Source organism: Oncorhynchus kisutch, linkage group LG21 (assembly GCF_002021735.2).
Source record: "Oncorhynchus kisutch isolate 150728-3 linkage group LG21, Okis_V2, whole genome shotgun sequence".
NCBI lineage: Eukaryota > Metazoa > Chordata > Actinopteri > Salmoniformes > Salmonidae > Oncorhynchus > Oncorhynchus kisutch.
The window spans coordinates 20,313,899-20,335,346 of NC_034194.2; the positions used below are offsets into that span (position 1 = coordinate 20,313,899).

General features: G+C 44.7%; 1 protein-coding gene across 7 annotated transcripts in view; it reads right to left on the reverse strand.

The window, feature by feature from the left end:
• Positions 1 to 6,169: 6,169 nt before the first annotated feature.
• LOC109866150 (dnaJ homolog subfamily C member 5) overlaps positions 6,170 to 21,448 on the reverse strand; it is a 28,060-nt gene continuing 12,781 nt past the window's right edge. The window contains exons 2-7 of one of the 7 annotated variants that reach the window (XM_020454712.2): positions 15,853 to 16,019; positions 14,912 to 15,125; positions 13,839 to 13,995; positions 12,223 to 12,464; positions 10,080 to 10,119; positions 6,170 to 8,957 (exon numbers count right to left, since the gene is read on the reverse strand). In XM_020454712.2, the coding sequence (XP_020310301.1) occupies positions 12,226 to 12,464; positions 13,839 to 13,995; positions 14,912 to 15,125; positions 15,853 to 16,010 (768 nt within the window). In that variant the 5' untranslated portion in view covers positions 16,011 to 16,019 and the 3' untranslated portion in view covers positions 6,170 to 8,957; positions 10,080 to 10,119; positions 12,223 to 12,225. The other 6 variants (XM_031800905.1, XM_031800910.1, XM_031800907.1 and 3 more) reach the window with 6 other exon arrangements.

Below are 21,448 nucleotides of genomic sequence, written 5' to 3' on the forward strand. Positions count from 1 at the left end.
CCTGTCTCTCCTCCAGCTTAGAGACCCTCCTTGCCAGAGAGATATATTTAACCTTTGTTTGTTCTGAGTGGGGTTACTGTCGAACTGCATGCCACTCTGGACCACTGGGATTCCTAACCCAGATCCAAAACCCAAACCATTGGCGTGGTAGAAGAGAGGAGGGAGAGATTCCTCTGTCCATTTTTATATTTGCAGTAAGCTGATAGGGTAACAGACAGGAAGGCCCTTGCGGGCACACACTGGAATATTTTTTATTTTATTTTTATTTATTTCACCTTTATTTAACCAGGTAGGCTTGTTGAGAACAAGTTCTCATTTGCAACTGCGACCTGGCCAAGATAAAGCATAGCAGTGTGAGCATACAACAAAGAGTTACACATGGAGTAAACAATTAACAAGTCAATAACACAGTAGAAAACAAAGGGGGGGGTCTATATACAATGTGTGCAAAAGGCATGAGGAGGTCGGCAAATAATTACAATTTTGCAGATTAACACTGGAGTGATAAAAGAACAGATGGTCATGTACAGGTAGAGATATTGGTGTGCAGAAGAGCAGAAAAGTAAATAAATAAAAACAGTATGGGGATGAGGTAGGTGAAAAGGGTGGGCTATTTACCAATAGACTATGTACAGCTGCAGCGATCGGTTAGCTGCTCAGATAGCTGATGTTTGAAGTTGGTGAGGGAGATAAAAGTCTCCAACTTCAGCGATTTTTGCAATTCGTTCCAGTCACAGGCAGCAGAGTACTGGAACGAAAGGCGGCCAAATGAGGTGTTGGCTTTAGGGATGATCAGTGAGATACACCTGCTGGAGCGCGTGCTACGGATGGGTGTTGCCATCGTGACCAGTGAGCTGAGATAAGGCGGAGCTTTACCTAGCATAGACTTGTAGATGACCTGGAGCCAGTGGGTCTGGCGACGAATATGTAGCGAGGGCCAGCCGACTAGAGCATACAAGTCGCAGTGGTGGGTGGTATAAGGTGCTTTAGTGACAAAACGGATGGCACTGTGATAGACTGCATCCAGTTTGCTGAGTAGAGTGTTGGAAGCCATTTTGTAGATGACATCGCCGAAGTCGAGGATCGGTAGGATAGTCAGTTTTACTAGGGTAAGCTTGGCGGCTTGAGTGAAGGAGGCTTTGTTGCGGAATAGAAAGCCAACTCTTGATTTGATTTTCGATTGGAGATGTTTGATATGAGTCTGGAAGGAGAGTTTGCAGTCTAGCCAGACACCTAGGTACTTATAGACGTCCATATTCAGTGGGGTCGGGGTGTATTGGAGGCCCCTGAGTCACTGGGCCTAAGAGAGATATACTGGTGGCGATGGCATGAGGCCCTAAACATTTTAACACCACGTCAGTAGCACAGCATCAATCTAAAGCCTGCTGAACTCAGGCCAGACTGGAGGCAGTCACTCACTGCTGTTGGCATCACAACAAACACATTACTCCACTCCACAGTACATGTTGTTGTGCTACTCGTCAGTTACCCAAAACCATTACTTGAGCAATGGGCAGCAATTATATGGTTGCCTACCAGTATGTTATCAGTTGATACCTTCGGGGAATAGCAGGCTCATATAATGCTCATCTGAATATTTTATACTTAAACATTTCAACTTTCAATGTGTCTTCTATGAATAATACACTGAACCAAAATATAAACGCAACACGCATCAATTTCAAATATTTTACTGAGTTAAAGTTCACATAAGGAAATCGGTCAATTGAAATACATTAATTAGGCCCTAATATATGGATTTGTACATGACTGGGGATACAGATATGCATCTGTTGGTCACTGATACCTTAAATAAAAGGAGGGTCGTGGATCAGAACCAGTCAGTATCTGGTGTGACCACCATTTGCCTCATGCAGCGCAACACATCTCCTTCACATAGAGTTGATCAGGCTGTTGATTGTGGCCTGTGGAATATTGTCCCACTCTTATTCAATGGCTATGTGAAGCTGCTGGATATTGGCGTCAACTGGAACACGCTGTTGTACAAGTCGATCCAGAGCATCCCAAACATGCTCAATGGGTGACATGTCTGGTGAGTATGCAACAAATGGGACATTTTCAGCTTCCAGGAATTGTGTACATATCCTTGCGACATATCATGCTGAAACATGAGGTGATGGCGGTGGATGAATGGCATGACAATGGGCCCCAGAATCTCGTCACGGTATCACTGTGCAAATTGGCAATGATAAAACGCAGTTGTGTTCATTGTGCATAGATTATGCCTGCCCATACCATAACCCCAACGCCACCATGGAGTACTCTGTTCACAATGTTGACATCAGAAAACCGCTCACACACACTATGCCTTACATGCTGTCTGCCATCTGCCCGGGATGGTTGAAACCAGGATTCATCCATGAAGAGCACAATTCTTCAGTCTGCCAGTGGCCATCGAAGGTGAGCATTTGCCCACTGACATCAGATATGATGCCGAACTGAAGTCAGGTCAAGAACCTGGTGAGGACGACGACCTCGCAGATGAATGTCCCCAAGACGGTTTCTGACAGTTTGTGCAAAAATTCTTCAGTTGTGCAAACCCACAGTTTCATCAGCTGCCCGGGTAGCTGGTCTCAGACCATCCTGCAGGTGACGAAGCCAGATGTGGAGGTCCTGGGCTGGCGTGGTTACATATGGTCTGCTGTTATGAGGCTGGTTGAACGTATTGCCAAATTCTCTAAAACAATGTTGGAGGAGGATTATGGTAGAGAACTTAACATTCACTTCTCTGGCAACAGCTCTGGTGGACATTCCTGCAGTCAGTTGCACGCCAATTGCACGCTCCCTCAAAACTTGAGACATCTGTGGGATTGTGTTGTGTGACAAAACTGCACATTTTAGAGTGGCCTATTATTGTCCCCAGCACAAGGTGTAATTATCCTGCTGTTTAATCAACTTCTTGAATGGATTATCTTGGCAAAGGAGAATTGCTCACTAACAGGCATGTGAATAAATGTGTCCACAAAATGTGAGAGAAATTACTATTTTGTGCGTATGGAACATTTCTGGGATCTTTTCTTTTAGCTCAGGAAACATAGGACCAACACTTTAAGCGTAATTATCAGTGACAGATAAAATATCCAAACTATTGAAAAGATCCAAGCTGGAATGTGAGCCTATAAGAAAATGCCTCAGCTGATTAACTGACTCGGAAATACTTTATCTGCAACACACCCTCTGACAAGTGGCCCAGGACCCTTAACCCTCCACTTCCTGGTTACTAAACAGATGAGGTAATTGCTGAGGTAATGCTAAGCTGCTAATAAGCTTAAGGGGACTTTTATAGGACATGGAGGCTTTGTGCAGAGTAAGCCAAACACACACCCTACTGTACTTTACTCTAGCTCCCTGTTGCCTTTCTTTTAGTGGAGTAGCCTAGGGGCAGGCACCCTCTAAATATGTAGCTAGTTTCACTAATGTGGCTAGTCCTGTCTTTCAAAGATAATTCGTAAAAATCCAAATAGCTTTTCAGATCTTCATTGTAAAGGTTTTAAACACTGTTTCCCATGCTTGTTCAATGAACCATAAACAATGAATGAACATGCACCTGTGGAACGGTCGTTAAAACACAAACAACTTACAGACGGTAGGCAATTAAGGTCAAAGTTATTAAAACGTAGGACACAAAAGAGGCCTTTCTACTGACTCTGAAAGACACCAAAAGAAAGATGCCCAGGATCCCTGCTCATCTGCGTGAATGTGCCTTAGGCATGCTGCAAGGAAGCATGAGGACTGCAGATGTGGACAGGGCAATAAATTGCAATGTCCGTACTGTGAGACACCTAAGACAGTGCTACAGGGAGACAGGACGGACAGCTGATTGTCCTCGCAGTGGCAGACCACATGTAACAATACCTGCAGAGGATCGATACATCTGAACATCACACCTGCGGGACAGGTACAGGATGGCATCAACAACAGCCCGAGTTACACCAGGAACGCACAATCCCTCCATCAGTGCTCAGTCTGTCCGCTGAGAGAGGCTGGACTGAGGGCCTGTAGGCCTGTTGTAAGGCAGGTCCTCACCAGACATCACTGGCAACAATGTCGCCAATGGGCACTAACCCACCGTCACTGGACCAGACAGGACTGGCAAAAAGTGCTCTTCACTGACGAGTCGCGGTTTTGTCTCACCGGGGGTGATGGTCAGATTTGCATTTATCGTCAAGGAATGAGCGTTACACCGAGGTCTGTACTCTGGAGCGGGATCGATTTGGAGGTGGAGGGTCCGTCATGGTCTGGGGCAGTGTGTCACAGCATCATCAGACTGAGCTTGTTGTCATTGCAGGCAATCTCAATGCTGTGTGTTACAGGGAAGACATCCTCCTCCCTATTGTGGTACCCTTCCTGCAGGCTCATCCTGACGTGACCCTCCAGCCATACTGCTCATTCTGTGTGTGATTCAAGGGTTTTTCTTTATTTTTACTATTTCCTACATTATAGAATAATATTGAAGACATCAAAACTATGAAATAACACATATGGAATCATGTAGTAACCCAAAAAGTGTTAAACAAATCAAAAATATATTTTAGATTCTTTAAAGTAGCCACCCTTTGTTTTGATGACAGCTTTGCACACTTTGGCATTCTCTCAACCAGCTTCATGAGGTAGTCAACCTGGATTGCATTTCAATTAACAAGTGTGCCTTATTGAAAGTTAATTTGTGGAATTTCTTTCCTTCTTAATGCGTTTGGGCCAATCAGTTGTGTTGTGACAAAGTAGGGTATTTGGTAAAAGACCAAGTCCATATTATGTGAAGAACAGCTTAAATAAGCAAAGAGAAACAACAGTCCATCATTACTTTAAGACATGGTCAGTCGAAAAATGTCAAGAGTTTGAACGTTTCTTCAAGTGCAGTCGCAAAAACCATCAAGCGCTATGATGAAACTGGCTTTCATGAGGACCGCCACAGGAAAGGAAGACCCAGAGTTACCTCTGCTGCAGAGGACAAGTTCATTAGTGTTAACTGCACCTCAGATTGCAGCCCAAATAAACAAAGTAACAGACATCTCAACATCAACTGTTCAGAGGAGACTGCATGAATCAGGCCTTAATGGTTGAATTGCTGCAAAGAAACCACTACTAAACTGTAGCCTAGTGGTTAGAGCGTTGGGCCAGTAACCAAAAGGTTGCTTAATCGAATCCCTGAGCTGATCTGTTGTTCTGCTCCTGAACAAGGCTGTTAACCCCCTGTTCCCTGGTAGACTGCCTTTCTAAATGACAATGTGTTCTTAACTGACTTGCCCAGTTAAATAAAATAAAAAATAAAGGACACCAATAATAAGAGACTTGCTTGGGCCAAGAAACTTGAGCGTTGGACATGAGACCGGTGGAAATATGTCTGATGAGTCTAAATTAGAGATTTTTGGTTCCAACCACTGTGTCTTTGTGAGACACAGAGTAGGTATCATGTGGTTCCCACTGTGAAGCATGGAGGGGTGGTGTGATGGTGCTTTGCTGGTGACACTGTCAGTGATTTATTTAGAATTCAAGGCACACTTAACCAGCATGGCTACCACGGCATTCTGCAGCAATACGCCATACCATCTGGTTTGCGCTTAGTGGAACTATCGTTTGTTTTTCAACAGGACAATGACCCAACCCACCTCCAGGCTGTGTAAGGGCTATTTGACCAAGAAGGAGAGTGATTGAGTGCTGCATCAGAGGACCTGTCCTCAAATATCACCCAAACTCTACCCAATTGAGATGGTTTGGGATGAGTTGGACCGCAGAATGAAGGAAAAGCATTCAACAAGTGCTCAGCATATGTGAGAACTCCTTCAACTGCTGGAAAAGCATTCCAGGTGAAGCAGGTTGAGAGAATGCCAAGAGTGTGCAAAGCTGTCATCAAGGCAAAGGGTGGCTACTTTGAAGAATCTCAAATATATTTTGGTGAACACTTTTTGGGTTACTACATGATTTCATATGTTATTTCATAGTTTGTGTCTTCACTCTATTATTCTACAATAGTAAAATGATATAAAACCATTGAGTAGGTGTGTCCAAACTTTTGACTGGTAATATGTGTGTATATATAAATAAAAACACCCCAGGAAGAGTAGCTGCTGCTTTCGCAACAGCTACTGGGGATCCTAATAAAATACCAAGGATTCAGAGTTCACAATGACACACACAGAATACATTGTACAAATCCCCCTTCTTTTAATTTCATTATATAAATACACATTTACAGATCATTTTTGTCCATGAGACATGATGAATGAATGACAATGAAAACATCAACAAAACTACAATCAATCATTTCAGTGGCAGAGTCCTCATACATTACCCTGTGTCCTAGAAGAGAGATGAGATGGAGACATCATTGCCCCCTACACTCAGGGCAGACCGATACACACTGCCTGTCTGCCTGCTACTGTAGACCAGCGCCATGGTGGCCTAGCCAGTTAGGACAGCCTGCCTACCTACCTCTGTCAACCAGTTGCCCAGCCCCCTGGGAGGACCATGTTGGCTAGTCTAGGGTCCTCTCTTCCCAACTGTCAACTTGTTTTTTAAAAAACAGCTCATTCGGTTTGACATAAATAAAAAATAGACAATGTACACTATGTATATGGGCTTATTTCTTAAGACATTTTTCCATTCAACAAAGAGTCTCAAAACAACCTTATTACAATGTTATTTGCATGTGACACACATAGTGATTATTATTTACAGCAGATAAGGATCACCAGAATAAATAAAAGGTATCTCTCCTCTCTGAACCCTGGGGATAGATACTGCACTGTTATGTTGAAATGCATCCGATTTACTATGGTTTTCGAAAAAGCATAACCAACAGACTGAAAAAAATAAAATCAGGAGGGTTTTGGCTATTAACTTAGTGAAATGAAGGGGAGAAAAAGTGCCATAAATTCCAGTAAGAAATTGAAGCTACTGATAAATCATTTCTATGAAAACTCAGGAGAAAAAACATCCAAAGCTACAAAACGCTTGACATCATTTGATGACATGATTTGAGTTTAGTCTAACTTTAGGGTTGTTCTTCAGCCAATACACAAGGTGGTTAACACCATGTACCAGTCCCTCTTTAGGAAACACAGAATGCCCTTTTCAAATGACCAACCACAAAGAAACTGGGAGGGGATGACTGACTGACCACAGCACTAATGAACAAACCAAAATACTTTGTACAATGCTCTACACACACCCCCCCCACCCACCATTGGGACTGACTGATTCGCAATAACAATGTGGCACCCATTCGCGTCACTTTTTCACTATTCTGATTACAGTACATTTGAGAAAGCGCCGACTCTGCACCCCCAGGATCATAAAGAGAGCTGTACTGAAGTACAAATGGCTGGTTGTGTGATCTGTACAGACCCTAACCCTGCTGTGTGACATTGCATCATCTCATCACAGAGACCGTACTGTAGAAAGGAGTGAATGGGAGGACTAATGCCTAGTTGTAAATAGTAGACATGTGCATCTTTAGCCCATAAAATACTCAACATGCCTCAGTCCACCAAAACCCCATGGAAAACACCCTGGTGTGTTATTTCTTCAAAGTCAAATCAACATCTGAAAAGTCTCAAAATCATTGGTGATGGGATCTCTCTGTAGGCAGTACAGAGAACATAATTGTCACTCTAGAATGTGGCATAGAGTGCACTTAGAAGCTGGGTCAAACACAGATCCCTACAGTACATACCACCTGTATCTCCATGTTACAACATCAGACTATGAGAACGCAAAGCAAAACCACCCTTTGAGATGGGAGACGTTTGATAAGTAGTTGGGTTGCAGTCAGCTAGCTGTTTCCATCGGTCAGTTCCATCGAATACAGAGAGAAGTGTGCTGACTGTTTCAGTAAGCAGTGCTGGTTGGCTGGACCCATAAGATAGCTGACAGTCCATCAGAAATTACCATTTACCCAATTCACAGGTTTCAAAAGTACATAGTAGACCCAAATGCATACACCTCAATGGCGCAATCCTCTCAGGTTGGCTCTAGTGGCTTGAGGAGAAAACTGGTGGCTACTGAACGCATGGAGTTAGTGGCATGTAGTTTGGCTTTGGTCTAACTAACATAATTGTGACATCAATTAGCAATTAAATAAAGCAGTCAGCACATTTTTCTGTTAGAAATGCAGAAGTTTTCCACAGGACATTTTCACTGTTCTCGAATGTCGGCCCCACTTCTGGGTCTCATTCAGGTGGAAGTGGAGACCCTTGGTTGTGCAGCATTCTGTAAGTGCACCTGGCTGGAGCTGGGGGTATCACTGACAGGGGTAAGATGGTGGTGGTGGCTGTAGTAGAGGGGTATGTATGTGCCAGTGTTGTACAGTAGGGGCATGCAGATCAAACTTAACACATGCACATCCTCTGATCCATGCTTTAGTCTCCGGGAGGTGGAAGGTTTGAGTCAGGCTATTTAAATCCCAAAACTCAGACTGAACTTGAAGAGTCTCCAATCCCAGAGCTCTGACAGAGACGAGAGTCCAAGAGGGAGAAAGAGAGCAGGGGAGGGGGGATAGATGAGGGAGGATTGAAACAGAGGGATAAAATGGAGTGATAGGAGTTTGTTCTAATCCTCAGTTTGGTAGATAGACACATATATATATATATATATATATCAAGTCATAAGAAGTCCGGGTCTCTTGGCAGCGTGCCGCTCATGTCCATTTGGTTGGACCTTTGCCACAGTATGGGGGGTTGACTGGCTGGCTGGTTGACTGGCACTGGTGAGTCCTGGCTGTGGTAACGGCTGGCCTGGCTGGCTGCTGGGGGCTCCAGGGTGGGGCCCTCGGGGGGCCGTGCCCACCTAAGGGGAGGGCTCCAGCGGGTACACGGGGCTGGGAGGGGAGGGTCACTGCTGGGGCTTGGAGGTGGGCTGGCTGGCTGCAGGCTGGGAGGTCTCTGGAATCTCAACGGTGATGGAATGCGGCTGGATCACGATAGGGGCACGCGGACCTGCAGGAAGACAAGGGACTGGGTCAGATTCACTAGAAAAAAATAACCCTCAATAGAGAAAAGGACAGTTGACACAGTGCCTTCAGAAAGTATTCATATCGCATGACTTACTCCACATTGTTATTTTACAGCCTGAATTCAAAATGGATTAGATTGTTTTTTCCCCCCCCTCACCCATCTACACACAATACCCCATAATGAAAACATGTTTAGACATCTTGGCAAATTTATTGAAAATCAAATAGAGAAATATCTCATTTACAGAAGTATTCACACCCCTGAGTCAATACCTTGTAGAAGCACCTTTGGCAGGATTACAGATGTGAGTCTTTCTGGCTGTGAGTCTTTCTGGCTGCTCTTAAGTCTTTAAGAGCTTTCCACTACTGGATTGTGCAACATTTGCCCATGATTATTTTCAAAATTTTCAAGCTTTGTCAAAATTAGTTGTTGAGCATTACTAGACAACCATTTTCAGATCTTGCCATAGATTTTCAAGTAGATTTAAGTGAAAACTAACTTGGCCACTCAGTAACATTCACGGTCTTCTTGGTAAGCAACTCCAGTGTAGATTTGGCCTTGTGTTTTAGGTTATTGTTCTGCTGAAAGGTGAATTCATCTCCCAGTGTCTGGTCAAAAGCAGACAACCAGGTGGAAAGCAGACAACCAGGTTTTCCTCTAGGATTTTTCCTGTGCTTACCTCCATTCCATTCATTATTTTTGTTCTAATCACCGCCATTAAACTAACTGATATAAAGTCACCATTGGCCTCATGGTGAAATCTCTAAGCGGTTTCCTTCCTCTCCAGCAACTAAGTTAGGAAGGACGCATGTATCTTCGTAGCGTATCTTTATTTTTACCCATGTACCAATAGGTGCCCTTCTTTGCGAGGCATTGGAAAACCTCCCTGGTCTTTGTCGTTGAATCTGTGTTCAACTGCTCGACTGAGGGACCTTACAGATAATTTTATGTGTGGGGTATGTAGATGATGTCCACAAAGGTCATGTTCAGTAGGTGGAAAAAGTTTTGAAACAAGGAAGTGTTACCTGAGAGTGCTTTCCGTTGCAAAACGTTTTGCTACGGTGCACCCTACTGAACATAACCAAGTGTGTATCAGGAACCTACCTGCCCTCCCCTGGCGAGGCTCATCCACACTGTCACTGTCCTTATAGAGGACACCATCCAAAATGCAGCATAGAGGGAGAGCACAGAGCACTGCTTTGAAAGTACTTCTACTATTAGTGGTAGACTACTATATCAGATGACAGTATAATGCGATGATGGTACTGATTCACTACTATCCCAACATCATTATATAGCCATTGTCTCTCAAAGCTTCAAGCTATCGCTCTGGTATAGCTAAAGAGAGAACCAGACTGACACGTCAACAGGTGTCATGATGTTGAACAAACAGACCACTAACAGAGAGGACGGTGCTGAGGAAGTAGGTGTGAGGTGAGATGACAAAAACATATGGATGGATGTGACAGGACAGCGGTGGTCCGTCTAGGTCTATGGGGCATTGGTCTCAACAGTGCACTGGACACACACCTGCACCTAGGAAGAGGTAGTTCCACAGGTGACAGTGGAGAACCATGAACAAACTTTGAAATGAATAGTACTCAGTGGGTATCATGGTATATTCCAGACTATCTAGGAACTCTAAACCCCCGTCTTTCATGGAAACACTACTAATATTCTTAACCTAAAGTGGTAGGCACCTGACATACATACTAGAAGGTTCTGTAATTCCATGGGAGTTAGCCTACAGCCTGTAGGTTAATGAAGGCATGTCTTGTGAGGTTAGAGTTTCAACCCTGCTTCAGTGACAAGTGAAAAACCACTCCACCACCAGGGTTAGTCCATCACCACCACCAGGGTTAGTCCATCACCTCCTCCACCACCAGGGTTAGTCCATCACCACAGTCAGTCCATCACCACGGCTAATCCATCACCACCACAGTTAGTCCATCACCACCACAGTCAGTCCATCACCACCACAGTCAGTCCATCACCACGGCTAATCCACCACCACAGTTAGTCCATCACCACCACAGTTAGTCCATCACAACCACCACCACCGTTAGTCCATCATAACCACAGTTAGTCCATCACAACCACCACCACCACCACGGTTAGTCATTTACAACCACCACCACGGTTAGTCATTCACCACCACCACGGTTAGTCGATCACCACCACTATGAAGGGAGAGCATGAATCAGAGAAATAGAATGACTCATTATAGTTCTATGGTACGGTCTGAATACTGTGCCAACACTTTAGCTGCTGAACCCACAGTGGACTGGCTCAGCCAAGCGGTCAGCTACCTCTACGTCAGGCCCCAGGGGGATCCCAGGGTTGTGTTAGCTTATGACAAAAAGGGACTGTGCTTTTAGAACATGGCTCTCTGTCCTGCACATACCCACAGGCTAGGTTTTCAACTAACCAGCCTGACATTTCATTGATGTTTCATATAAATAGACTGCTACTGTTTATTGAAGGCAGCTAATGTGTTGTGGGTTGAGTGAATACTTGGCTGCTGTGGGGCCCTGTGTTGCCTAAAGGCTGGATTCAATCCGTATGGTGGAATTGAAGGTAATTTCCGATTGAGCCGACATATGCAGCATTTAACGTGAATGCAGTCTCCTCGCGGAAAATGCCATATAGCTCGGTTTAAATTTAAAGGCAATGTTCCCGCAGAGACTGCATTCACGTTAAAATGTCTAAATCAATCACAAATTACCTTTACATTTTAACGCGGATCTTCCGGATTGAATCCAGCCCTAAGTGCCACTGTGTTCTTGCTGTTAAGGTAATGGGATACTGGGCAGAGATTAGGCTTTATCTAATGACCATTTACTAGGCCTAATTAATAAAGAGATGACATCCACTTTATAACCAAGGCAGCAAATAGTTACTGCAGATACATTCATGATGGACCAAACACAATCAAAATACTTATCAATTCACTGAAATGATTGTTGTGAAAAGGTTGCAGAGACATTATATACAAGGTAAGCTCATGTGGCCGTGCTGAAAATATGTAGAAGTAACAGCCATGACATCATGCAGCACTGACAGGCAAACAGAATAGATGGTTAGTGAGCCAGTCGAACTACCAAACAGCAGAACATGTGTCACTACGAACTAATACAGTACGGTGAAACGGGTTGGTCTGGGGCGTAACGGATGGACAACACCATGCAGATGGGATGAGTACAGCCAGTACATCAGGCAGAAGGGGGTGGGGGGTGGGGGGGCTTACGAGTCATTTAGACTCCGGCAGCGTTTCGCCTGGGTTCTCAGCAGCCACTGGACTGGTCGGGTTGTCACCTACTGGACTGGCAGGGCCTAGGCTGATGGCAGGGCCTAGGCTGATGGCAGGGCCTAGGCTGATGGCAGGGCCTAGGCTGATGGCAGGGCCTAGGCTGATGCTCTCAGCCACAGGGCTCGATACAGCTATAGGTACGGCTACAGGTATGGGCTGGACAATGATTACCGTGTCACCTGGTAGATCAAAACACAAACGTACAAAAACACCACTCTGTCAGAACGAGATTAACCTGTCCTGCTCATTGGGCCAGAGTATACTGATGTGTTATCCCCATACCGCCCTGGGGTTGTTAGCTTGTCATGTCCTGGTTAGCTTTCAGGTACTGTAAATGAAGCACAGTTCCTGTTTTTTGTTAGGTGACATGAATAACCTAGGTATTCGCCTAAACATTCAAATATCTCTGAAACCAATAGTAAATTACAATGCATTATCATTTCATAACTTTTTATACTGAAAGTGCAACAGCAATTTGGGCTTAGGGTCATGACTATAGGGTCACCGTGGTCGCTTGACAAGGCATTTAGAAGTATAGTCGTTGGGACTGTCTGCTATTGAGTGATCTGAGCTCTCCTGCTGCCGTGTTTACAGGCAACATGAGTCAAGGAGCCGAGTCATGTCCTCAGACCAACCAGTCAAGGACACGACACAGGAGGCAGAGGCAGACAATACAGTCCTGTCAGATCTGAGGATGTGCTATTAATCATCCTCATCTCACTTCTGTCCCAGCCCCTGTCCCTGTTCTGACCTGGATGGTAGAGGGTAAAACAAAGCTTCTTGTTGAGTTTGAAATGTTGGAAGAAAAGTAACACTTGACATTTCTAACGGTTAATGTTTACATTATTGTACAGTACATCCATAGCTTTCAAACAGAAAGCTGACCTGCAGAAATACTAAACAACATTTCATTAGCGATTTGTATCCTTGTGGTAAAGGAGGATTGTGATACAAAGCACATATCCTCTGTGATATGAGCCAGCAGTCTCTCATTCAGTGTGTGTGAGCTATAAATACATGCACTTTTAGCTGTTCTGCTTCATTAAGGTAATCTATGGGCTAGCCTTCAGCCTCAACCTCCAGAGCAGGATCAGGTGCTGTAGACCGGGAGTTCTGCCTAGCAGAGCTAGACACTGACGCTTCTCTCCTCAAACCCCCCCCCGATCTCTGTTTGGCAGCTCTAGCCCCATCTGTGCTCTGCGGTTTCCCCGCCTCTCCTCCCTCTAATCGGCTCCTCTCCGGCTCCTATGCTCTGAAAGGAAGTGACAGCGTTAATTCAGGCTGAAAAAACGACATCTGCGAGGCTGCCTGCCGCTGAGGTACAGTGGAGGGGCCAAGGACTCAGGAGAAGGACAGGGACCGAGGGGCATACTGCATTTAATCGGCTACCCTCCCCATGACCTCTAGTCCAACTATAGCAGAGAGTCTATAATATACATGCATGTGTAGCACCACGCTCTCAGTCCCCAGCCCAACTACTGGTGCCCCAAACATTCTCCCATAGACTACCCACCATCAAACCAAAATCCCCCCCCTTCCCAGCGTGCTCTCACCTCCGTCCGTCTCTGCTTTGATCTGGGCCTCCAGGTCCTCTGGGTCCACATACTGGTAGTGATCATCCTCCTCCGGCGGCTTGCACTTCCCACAGCAGAAACAGCAACAGCAGCAGCAACAGCAGCAGGAGAAGACGGTGCAGCACACAGCCATGGTCTGCAGCACAAGGACAGAACACACAGCAGTCAGTCAGGACAGCCACCCGCCGTCATCCTGCTCCCATGAGAACCTCTACATATCTGGCCTCAGATCTACAGGGTGGCCCAGTGTGAGAAGCTAGAGTGGATGTTAGCAGCAGAGACCTCCTGGCTCAGACAGTGGCTTTGCCCTCAGAGCTCTCTGCTTTTCAATGCTACATTTCCAATGTAATATGTGTGGTGCGCTTAATAATCCTATTGCACTGTGCTTTCTAGGGTATAAATACGTGTGGCGGTTTGGTTTCTCCCTGTAATTTCCTGTGCTTTGTATTTTTCTTTGTAGATGAAAGCAGAGTGAGGTTTGTGAGACAGTCACTGGATCGTCCCCTCTGCATCTCAACCACTCTACTTACTGTACTCTACTCAGCATCAAAGGCCTCACATCTCAGAGTGACTGAGCACAACTACACACAACACAGTTCTAAATAAAGACCGCTTTGCACCTGATGCCACCGGTCTAACTGACAAACAAAAAAACACAGTACACTGACAGGTTCAGAGGGAGGTAACGATGACACCTTTCAAAGCAATAACACACTTCCACACAAGTCTTGAATTAATAGACTGTCAATGCACACCCACCACCAGATAGAAGGGTGTCTAATGAATGGAGTAGACATAGTAGTGTCTAATACAGTGTGATGAGTGTGTGAGTGACATGGTTGTAAAAGCTATCCAGTCAGTGCGTCATCACAGACAGAGACAGTAGGCTGGGACTCAGGATGGGTTAATCACCCCACTGTCAGAGGCTACTGCAGTCCTGACTACACCCAGGATAACCTGTCCAGAGGGTCAAGGTCACCTGAGTATTCAAATCTATTACCCTGTTAGACTAAAAGGTGGTTTTAGAGGGGTTATGAGGTATTCTCTCTCACCTTAAACCACCACTTGGACATGAGGAAGTAGTATTTGACGCTCTCCTCTCCAAACTGCTCGGACACGTAGAGACCCATGGAGCCGTACTCTTCGTAGATCCTCCTCTTGCCGTCATCGTTCAGGATGGAGTTGGCGTTGTTGATCTCTTTAAACTTATCTGCAGCCTCCGGGTTGTCTGGGTTCTTGTCTGGGTGGTACTTCAAGGCTAATTTCCTGTAAATGGATGGATGGACATATGGATAAATTCATTCATCTTAGTCCACGCCGTCACATATGAATTATATGAAACTCTGAATCCTATAGAGAGCTTATAACTCATTAGAAGTCCATTATTTTGCATCTGATGGACCAATTAATTGGGAAATGGAGAAACAGGCTTACCAGTTATGTGGCTATAACAACCAGAGACAGCCTGAGTATTGTCCCCCCCCCACGGGATGTCCTGGATCCACAACCAGGACATCCCGTGGTCATTTTTATGGTGGTGTGCAACTGGCAAGATAATTACAAGATTAAAACGACCAGGGGGACTGTCATGACTCAAATCAAAGATGGCAGCAGTAGCAGCCGCCCACCCAGTCATGCTTTGTTAGTCAACTTGGGACTTTACATTGCATTATGTTAGTAATCAATATAATCTATACTGTGTGTATTTCTGTGCGATTATTAGTATTTCTGTGCGTCGATGACGTTCAGAATAAGACTGATATGAGGTAATAATAATTCATAATTGACTGTTATTGAGGTAAGAGATATTTATACATTTAGGAGTTTAAGTCGGGAGATAACAACTCGTTAAATAACTTTCCCGTGGTGCCCCAAGACTGCTAATGAGTTCATTGTTACATGATTAAATTAATCACGTAATAATTAAACATAGTTAATTTGATCAAACAACAGTCATCACATTAATGGTAGTCACACCACGAGAGCATGTTACCTGTAAGCTCTCTTGATGTCATCAGCGGAAGCTCCTTTCTCCAGGCCTAGCACCTTGTACAGGCTTTCCCCTGTGGTGGACATCTTCCTCTGGGGGCCTGGCCGATTTGGCTCTGCTGTGCCTGGTCCTGCGCCTGGTCCTGCGCCTGCCGTGGCCATGGCTGAAGTCTGGCAAGATACACACACAGTCACACAGGAGGTTAGCACTGAGTCACACACACAGGAGGTGTGGCACTGAGTATGTTGTCATTGCAGCAACAGACATACACCCTGAAGTATTTAAAAGACCTGTTCTTAAATCTTAATTGTTTTTCAAAACAAGTAACTACGTGTGTATAAGGGCTGATTCCAAATAGTCAACTGGTCGATTATTTGGTCCATAGTCTGTTGGTCGACAGATGTGTGTGTCAAGCAGTCCCAGTATATACAGTGCCTTTGGAAAGTTTTTTTTTTTTTTTTTTTTTTAAATCACACACACAATACCCCATTGACAAAGGAAACACAGGTAAAGATTTTTAAAAAAATTTTTTAAAGTTATTTATTACATAAGTATCCCTTTGCTATGAGACTTGAAATTGAGCTCAGGTGCATCCTGTTTCCATTGATCATCCTTGAGATGTTTCTACAACTTGGAGTCCCACCTGTGGAAAATTCAATTGATTGGACATGATTTGGAAGGCACACACCTGTCTATATAAGGTCCCACAGTTGACAGTGTATGAGCAAAAACCAAGCCATGAAGTCAAGCCATGAGGAATTGTACGTAGAGCTACGAGACAGGATTGTGTCGAGGCACACATCTGGGGAAGGGTACCAGACATTTTTTGCAGCATTGAAGGTCCCCAAGAACATAGTGGCCTCCATCGTTGTTAAATGGAAGAAGTTTGGAACCACCAAGACTCTTCCTAGAACTGGCCGCCCGGCCAAACTGAGCAATCAGGGGAGATAGGCCTTGGTCAAGGAGGTGACCAAGAACCTGATGGTCCTTCTGACAAAGCTCCAGAGTTCCTCTGTGGAGATGGTTGTACTTCTGGAAGGTTCTCCCATCTCTGCAGCACTCCCCCAATCAGGCCTTATGGTAGATCGGATAGATGTAAGCCACTCCTCAGTAAAAGGCACATGACAGCCCGCTTGGAGATTGCCAAAAGGCATCTAAAGGACTCTCAGACCATGAGAAACAAGATTCTCTGGTCTGATGAAACCAATATTGAACTCTTTGGCCTGAATGCCAAGCGTCATGTCTGGCACCATCCTTATGGTGAAGCATGGTGGTGGCAGAAGGCTGTGGGGATGTTTTTCAGCAGCAGGGACTGGAAGACTAGTCAGGATTGAGGGCAGGATGAACAGAGCAAAGTAGAGAGATCCTTGATGAAAACCAGGACCTCAGACTGGGGCAAAGGTTCACCTTCCAACAGGACAATGTGCCTAAGTACACAGCCAAGACAACGCAGGAGTGGCTTCGGGACAAGTCTTTGAATGTCCTTGAGTGGCCCACCCAGAGCCCGGACTTGAACCCGATCAAACATCTCTGGAGACCTGTGCCGCGATGCTCCCCATCCAACCTGACAGAGCTTGAGAGGATCTGCAGAGAAGAATGGGAGAAACTTTGCAAACATTTCTTTGTCATTATGATGTACTATGTGTAGATTGTTGAGGGGGAAAAAATCATTTTTAGAATAAGTCTAACGTAACAAAACATGGAAAAAGTCAAGGGGTCTGAAGCTTTAGGAAGAGTCTTGGTGGTTCCAAACATATTCCATTTAATATTGATGTAGGCCAGTGTTCTTGGGGACCTTCAGTGCTGCAGAAATGTTTTTGTACCCTTCCCCAGATCTGTGCCTCGACACAATCCTGTCTCGGAGCTCTACGAACAATTTCTTCGACCTCATGGCTTGGTTTTTGCTCTGACATTCACTGTCAACTGTGGGACATTATATAGACAGGTGTCTGCCTTTCCAAATCATGTCCGATCAATTGAAATTACCTCAGGTGGATTCTAATCAAGATGTAGAAACATCGCAAATATTATCAATGGAAACAGGATGCCCCATAGCGTCGGAATACTTTCATAAATAAAGGGATGTTAATTTTTTTATTTGTAATACATTTGCAAAAATGTCTTAACCTGTTTTCACTTAGTCATTATGGAGTATTGTGTGTAGATTGATGAGGGAAAAAAATGTAATGTAATCCATTTTAGAAGGCTGTAACGAATGCACTGTATGTAAAGGTTGGGCCTACACAAAACTCCTACAGATCATTTACAACCACAATACACTATTGACAAGTAGACCAGCACAGATTCATTTGGGATTAAGCTCCAAGACTGAGTAGTAAAGTGCAGCAGCATGGCAAACATGAACAATGAAATACATAAACTGTAGAGCCTCTATCTGAAATCCATTTGATTAAAACAAAGCCTAACAGAAGGCAGCAGTGAAACTCAACACCACATTCTGCTGAGCAGGACATTAGCCCTGCTGGGGCACACACACACCACATTCAGCCACGCACACGGTGACTACTAATGCCCCGGGGAGGCTTGAGCTAAAGACGATTACATATTGCTGATCTCACACAGATCAACATGGGGAAATCTTAGACTGGCTGTGGCCTGGAGAGACTTCCCCTGAACAGCCAGTACAGCCCAGAGACAAGCAGGGAGAGGCTTAGGAGGTGGTTTGGGCTGGGGGGGAACCTTTCTCTATAGGTTGTTGTGAGGGGAAACAGTAAATGGTGGCACAAGGCTACAAGCAAAATCAGACTAGCAGTAAACTAAGCTTACCCCATTGATTCACTTAAAGCTGGTGGTGCCCCAACACTGAAAAAGCAGTCTGTTTGTAATCACCTTTGTTCTACATTGGAACTGGTCAGTAGCCAAGTCAAGGGTTTCCAACTGCTTAACAACAACCACACTTCCAAAGCTTGGACAAGCAGAGACATTTAACCAGTAAAGCTTGTTTCCATGAATTACCTCTGCTATCTGGCCTGTCTGTAGGCCATTCACTAAAGCCCCAGCTCCAATGTTCCACTGGCTCAGGTCCAGCCTCAACTCTAATCAGTTCAAATAAAATTACTTGTGAACGGTCTATCCATTTCTGTAGAGAAAGGGGACTTCACAATTACTTGTGTAAAGGGGGTAAAGGGACTCTGCATGAGGCATCCATCATGTCAAATAGGACCTACTGAAGCCCAGTGTTTCCTCCAGGATTATTTTTCCCAACAGCAGTGGCAGACTTAGCAGGGGGCTTCCTGCAAGGGTGTTGGGTGGGTGCTTCTTGCTTGGGAGTGAATGGGTCTCCCTGGGGGATACATCTTTACATCTACAGTGACTTCTACGATTGAAATGCATATGGGGCAAACACTGGAGGCCTAATATAATGGTCTCCTGTGCATTGCAGTAGGGTTGGGCGGTACCCAGATTTTCATACCATCCTTCTCTCATCTCAGGATTTGCGTGCGGTTTTACAGGTTAAATACACAAGTGGGCGACAAAATAAAAAAATAAAAAGCCCAATCGGCATCTATTACCAGAATGCTGTCAAAATTAGCACAAGTAATAGTCAATTTCCATGGAGGCTGCTAAGCTAAATATGCTAACAAGCACAAACGGTAAAAAACTAATTGCAAAGACAGGCAATCCAGCTCATAAGTTACAGATAGGTAGGAGCTACCAAATGTCATTTTTGGTGAGTTTAGACTGTGAACTAGAGACATAGTGCAAATGAACAAGGCTTTGACGCATACTTGTCTGAAGGAAGAACAGTACCATCTCTGGTGCAGCAAGTGTACACACTGTGTCTGTGTGGAATCTGGAGTCGCTACGGCAACGAGCTGCCTGCTCTGCTTGGAGAATAGGGAGAGGGGGGGGGGGGGGGGGGGGACGCAAGAAAATCCAGATAGCAGAGGCAGCTGTACAGATAACTCATCCAAAGGGCATTGACTTCTCAAACACGGCAGAAAGCGAACACGGCCCCCTCTGTGGCACAGCGGTCAAAGGCACTGCATCGTAGTGCTTGAGGCGTCACTAAAGCCCTGGGTTTGATCCCAGCCTGTTTCACAGCCTGCCGTGATCGGGAGATCCATGAGCCGGCACACAATTGGCCCAGCGTCGTCCAGGTTAGGGGAGGGTTTGGCAGGCCGGGATTTCCTTGTACCACTACCAATTCGAGATCACGAAATTAGGGAGGAAAAAGGGGTAAAAGTACCACAATTTTTTATATATTTTTTAAAGAAAACAAAAATGCTAACACTATACGATGCCCCGTCTCCTTATTAATTCAGCCACTCAGATAACTAGCAAATTACACTTAGGGTTCGTGTTAACACACAATTCTGCGTTTTTCACACAGAAAAATAAGAATGCGTAATAAATATGTCTGCATTTTTTAAACACAGATTTAAATACTTCTTACTGTAATTTCTGCTCGGCCTTGGCCTTTTGCTTCAGTTGCACTTCTACACTCAGATGAGAATTCACCAATTGGCATTCTATCAGCAGACAGCGCTCTGACTGATGTGGAGCTACTTTTCTCTGGTAAAAATGCACAATTAACTTTAAGCAAAACATTAATAAAAATGTAGCTGGCTACATTCCTTCTATGGCAAACATTAGAAATACATTGGCCACGCATCCTTTTTGCTGTCACGTGTGCTCCCTCTCCGGCCTCTGAGTCACCAGGCTGCTCGTTATGGCGCACCTGCGCGTCGTAAGACTCACCTGGACTCCATCACTTCGCTGATTACCTTCCCTATATATGTCACTCCCTTTGGTTCCTTCCCCAGGAGTCTTTGTTCGGGTTTCATGTCTGTGTGCTGTTAGTGTTTGTTTTGTATTATGGTTCCTTTTATTAAAACAATCACTCCCTGAATTTGCTTCCCGACTCTCAGCGCATAGTGCTACATTTGCAGTGTAAGCTCATTTACTTGTGTGGCTGCCAGCCAAATAGCGTTGCACTTCTGTTGTCATCTGATGAAAATAAAGTTATTTTCTACTGAATGTGTTGCACTAATGTATTTTTTGTGAAGGAAAACTACAGTAGCACGCCCCTGATCACTCCATTGACGCAAAAAAAAAAAAAGTTACTTTCAATATAAAACACGACCCATCAATACACAGCTGGAATCTCCTGCTCCCGTTCTCATGTTGTACCATTTACAAACAGCCAAAAAGATAGTTTAGCTGTAAAAAAATAAAAACATACAAAAATTGTACCACACCGCCTCTCCTCTTTCTAAAGATTTATTTTAACTGTACTGGAAATAAGAATAGGAAGTGTATAAGTAGTATTTTTTTTCCCGTTGTCTGTCTTACAAATACATAACGCTTTTTTGATTTTTGAATGTAATGTCATATCTTACTTTGTCTATAACTGTTCTGTACGTTTTATGTGGACCCCAGGGTGAGTAGCTGCTGCATGTGCAGTAGCTAATGGGGATCCTAATAAACTAAACTCTGTCTCTCAGAACTATGCCAAGCCTCTCCCATGGGCCTAGAAACTTGTGGAGTGGCCCAGCCCAGACACCGCTTATTGTGGGCTGAGAGGAGAAAAACAACTAGGGGAGAAACCTGAAGACACCTTTCCAACAACACACTG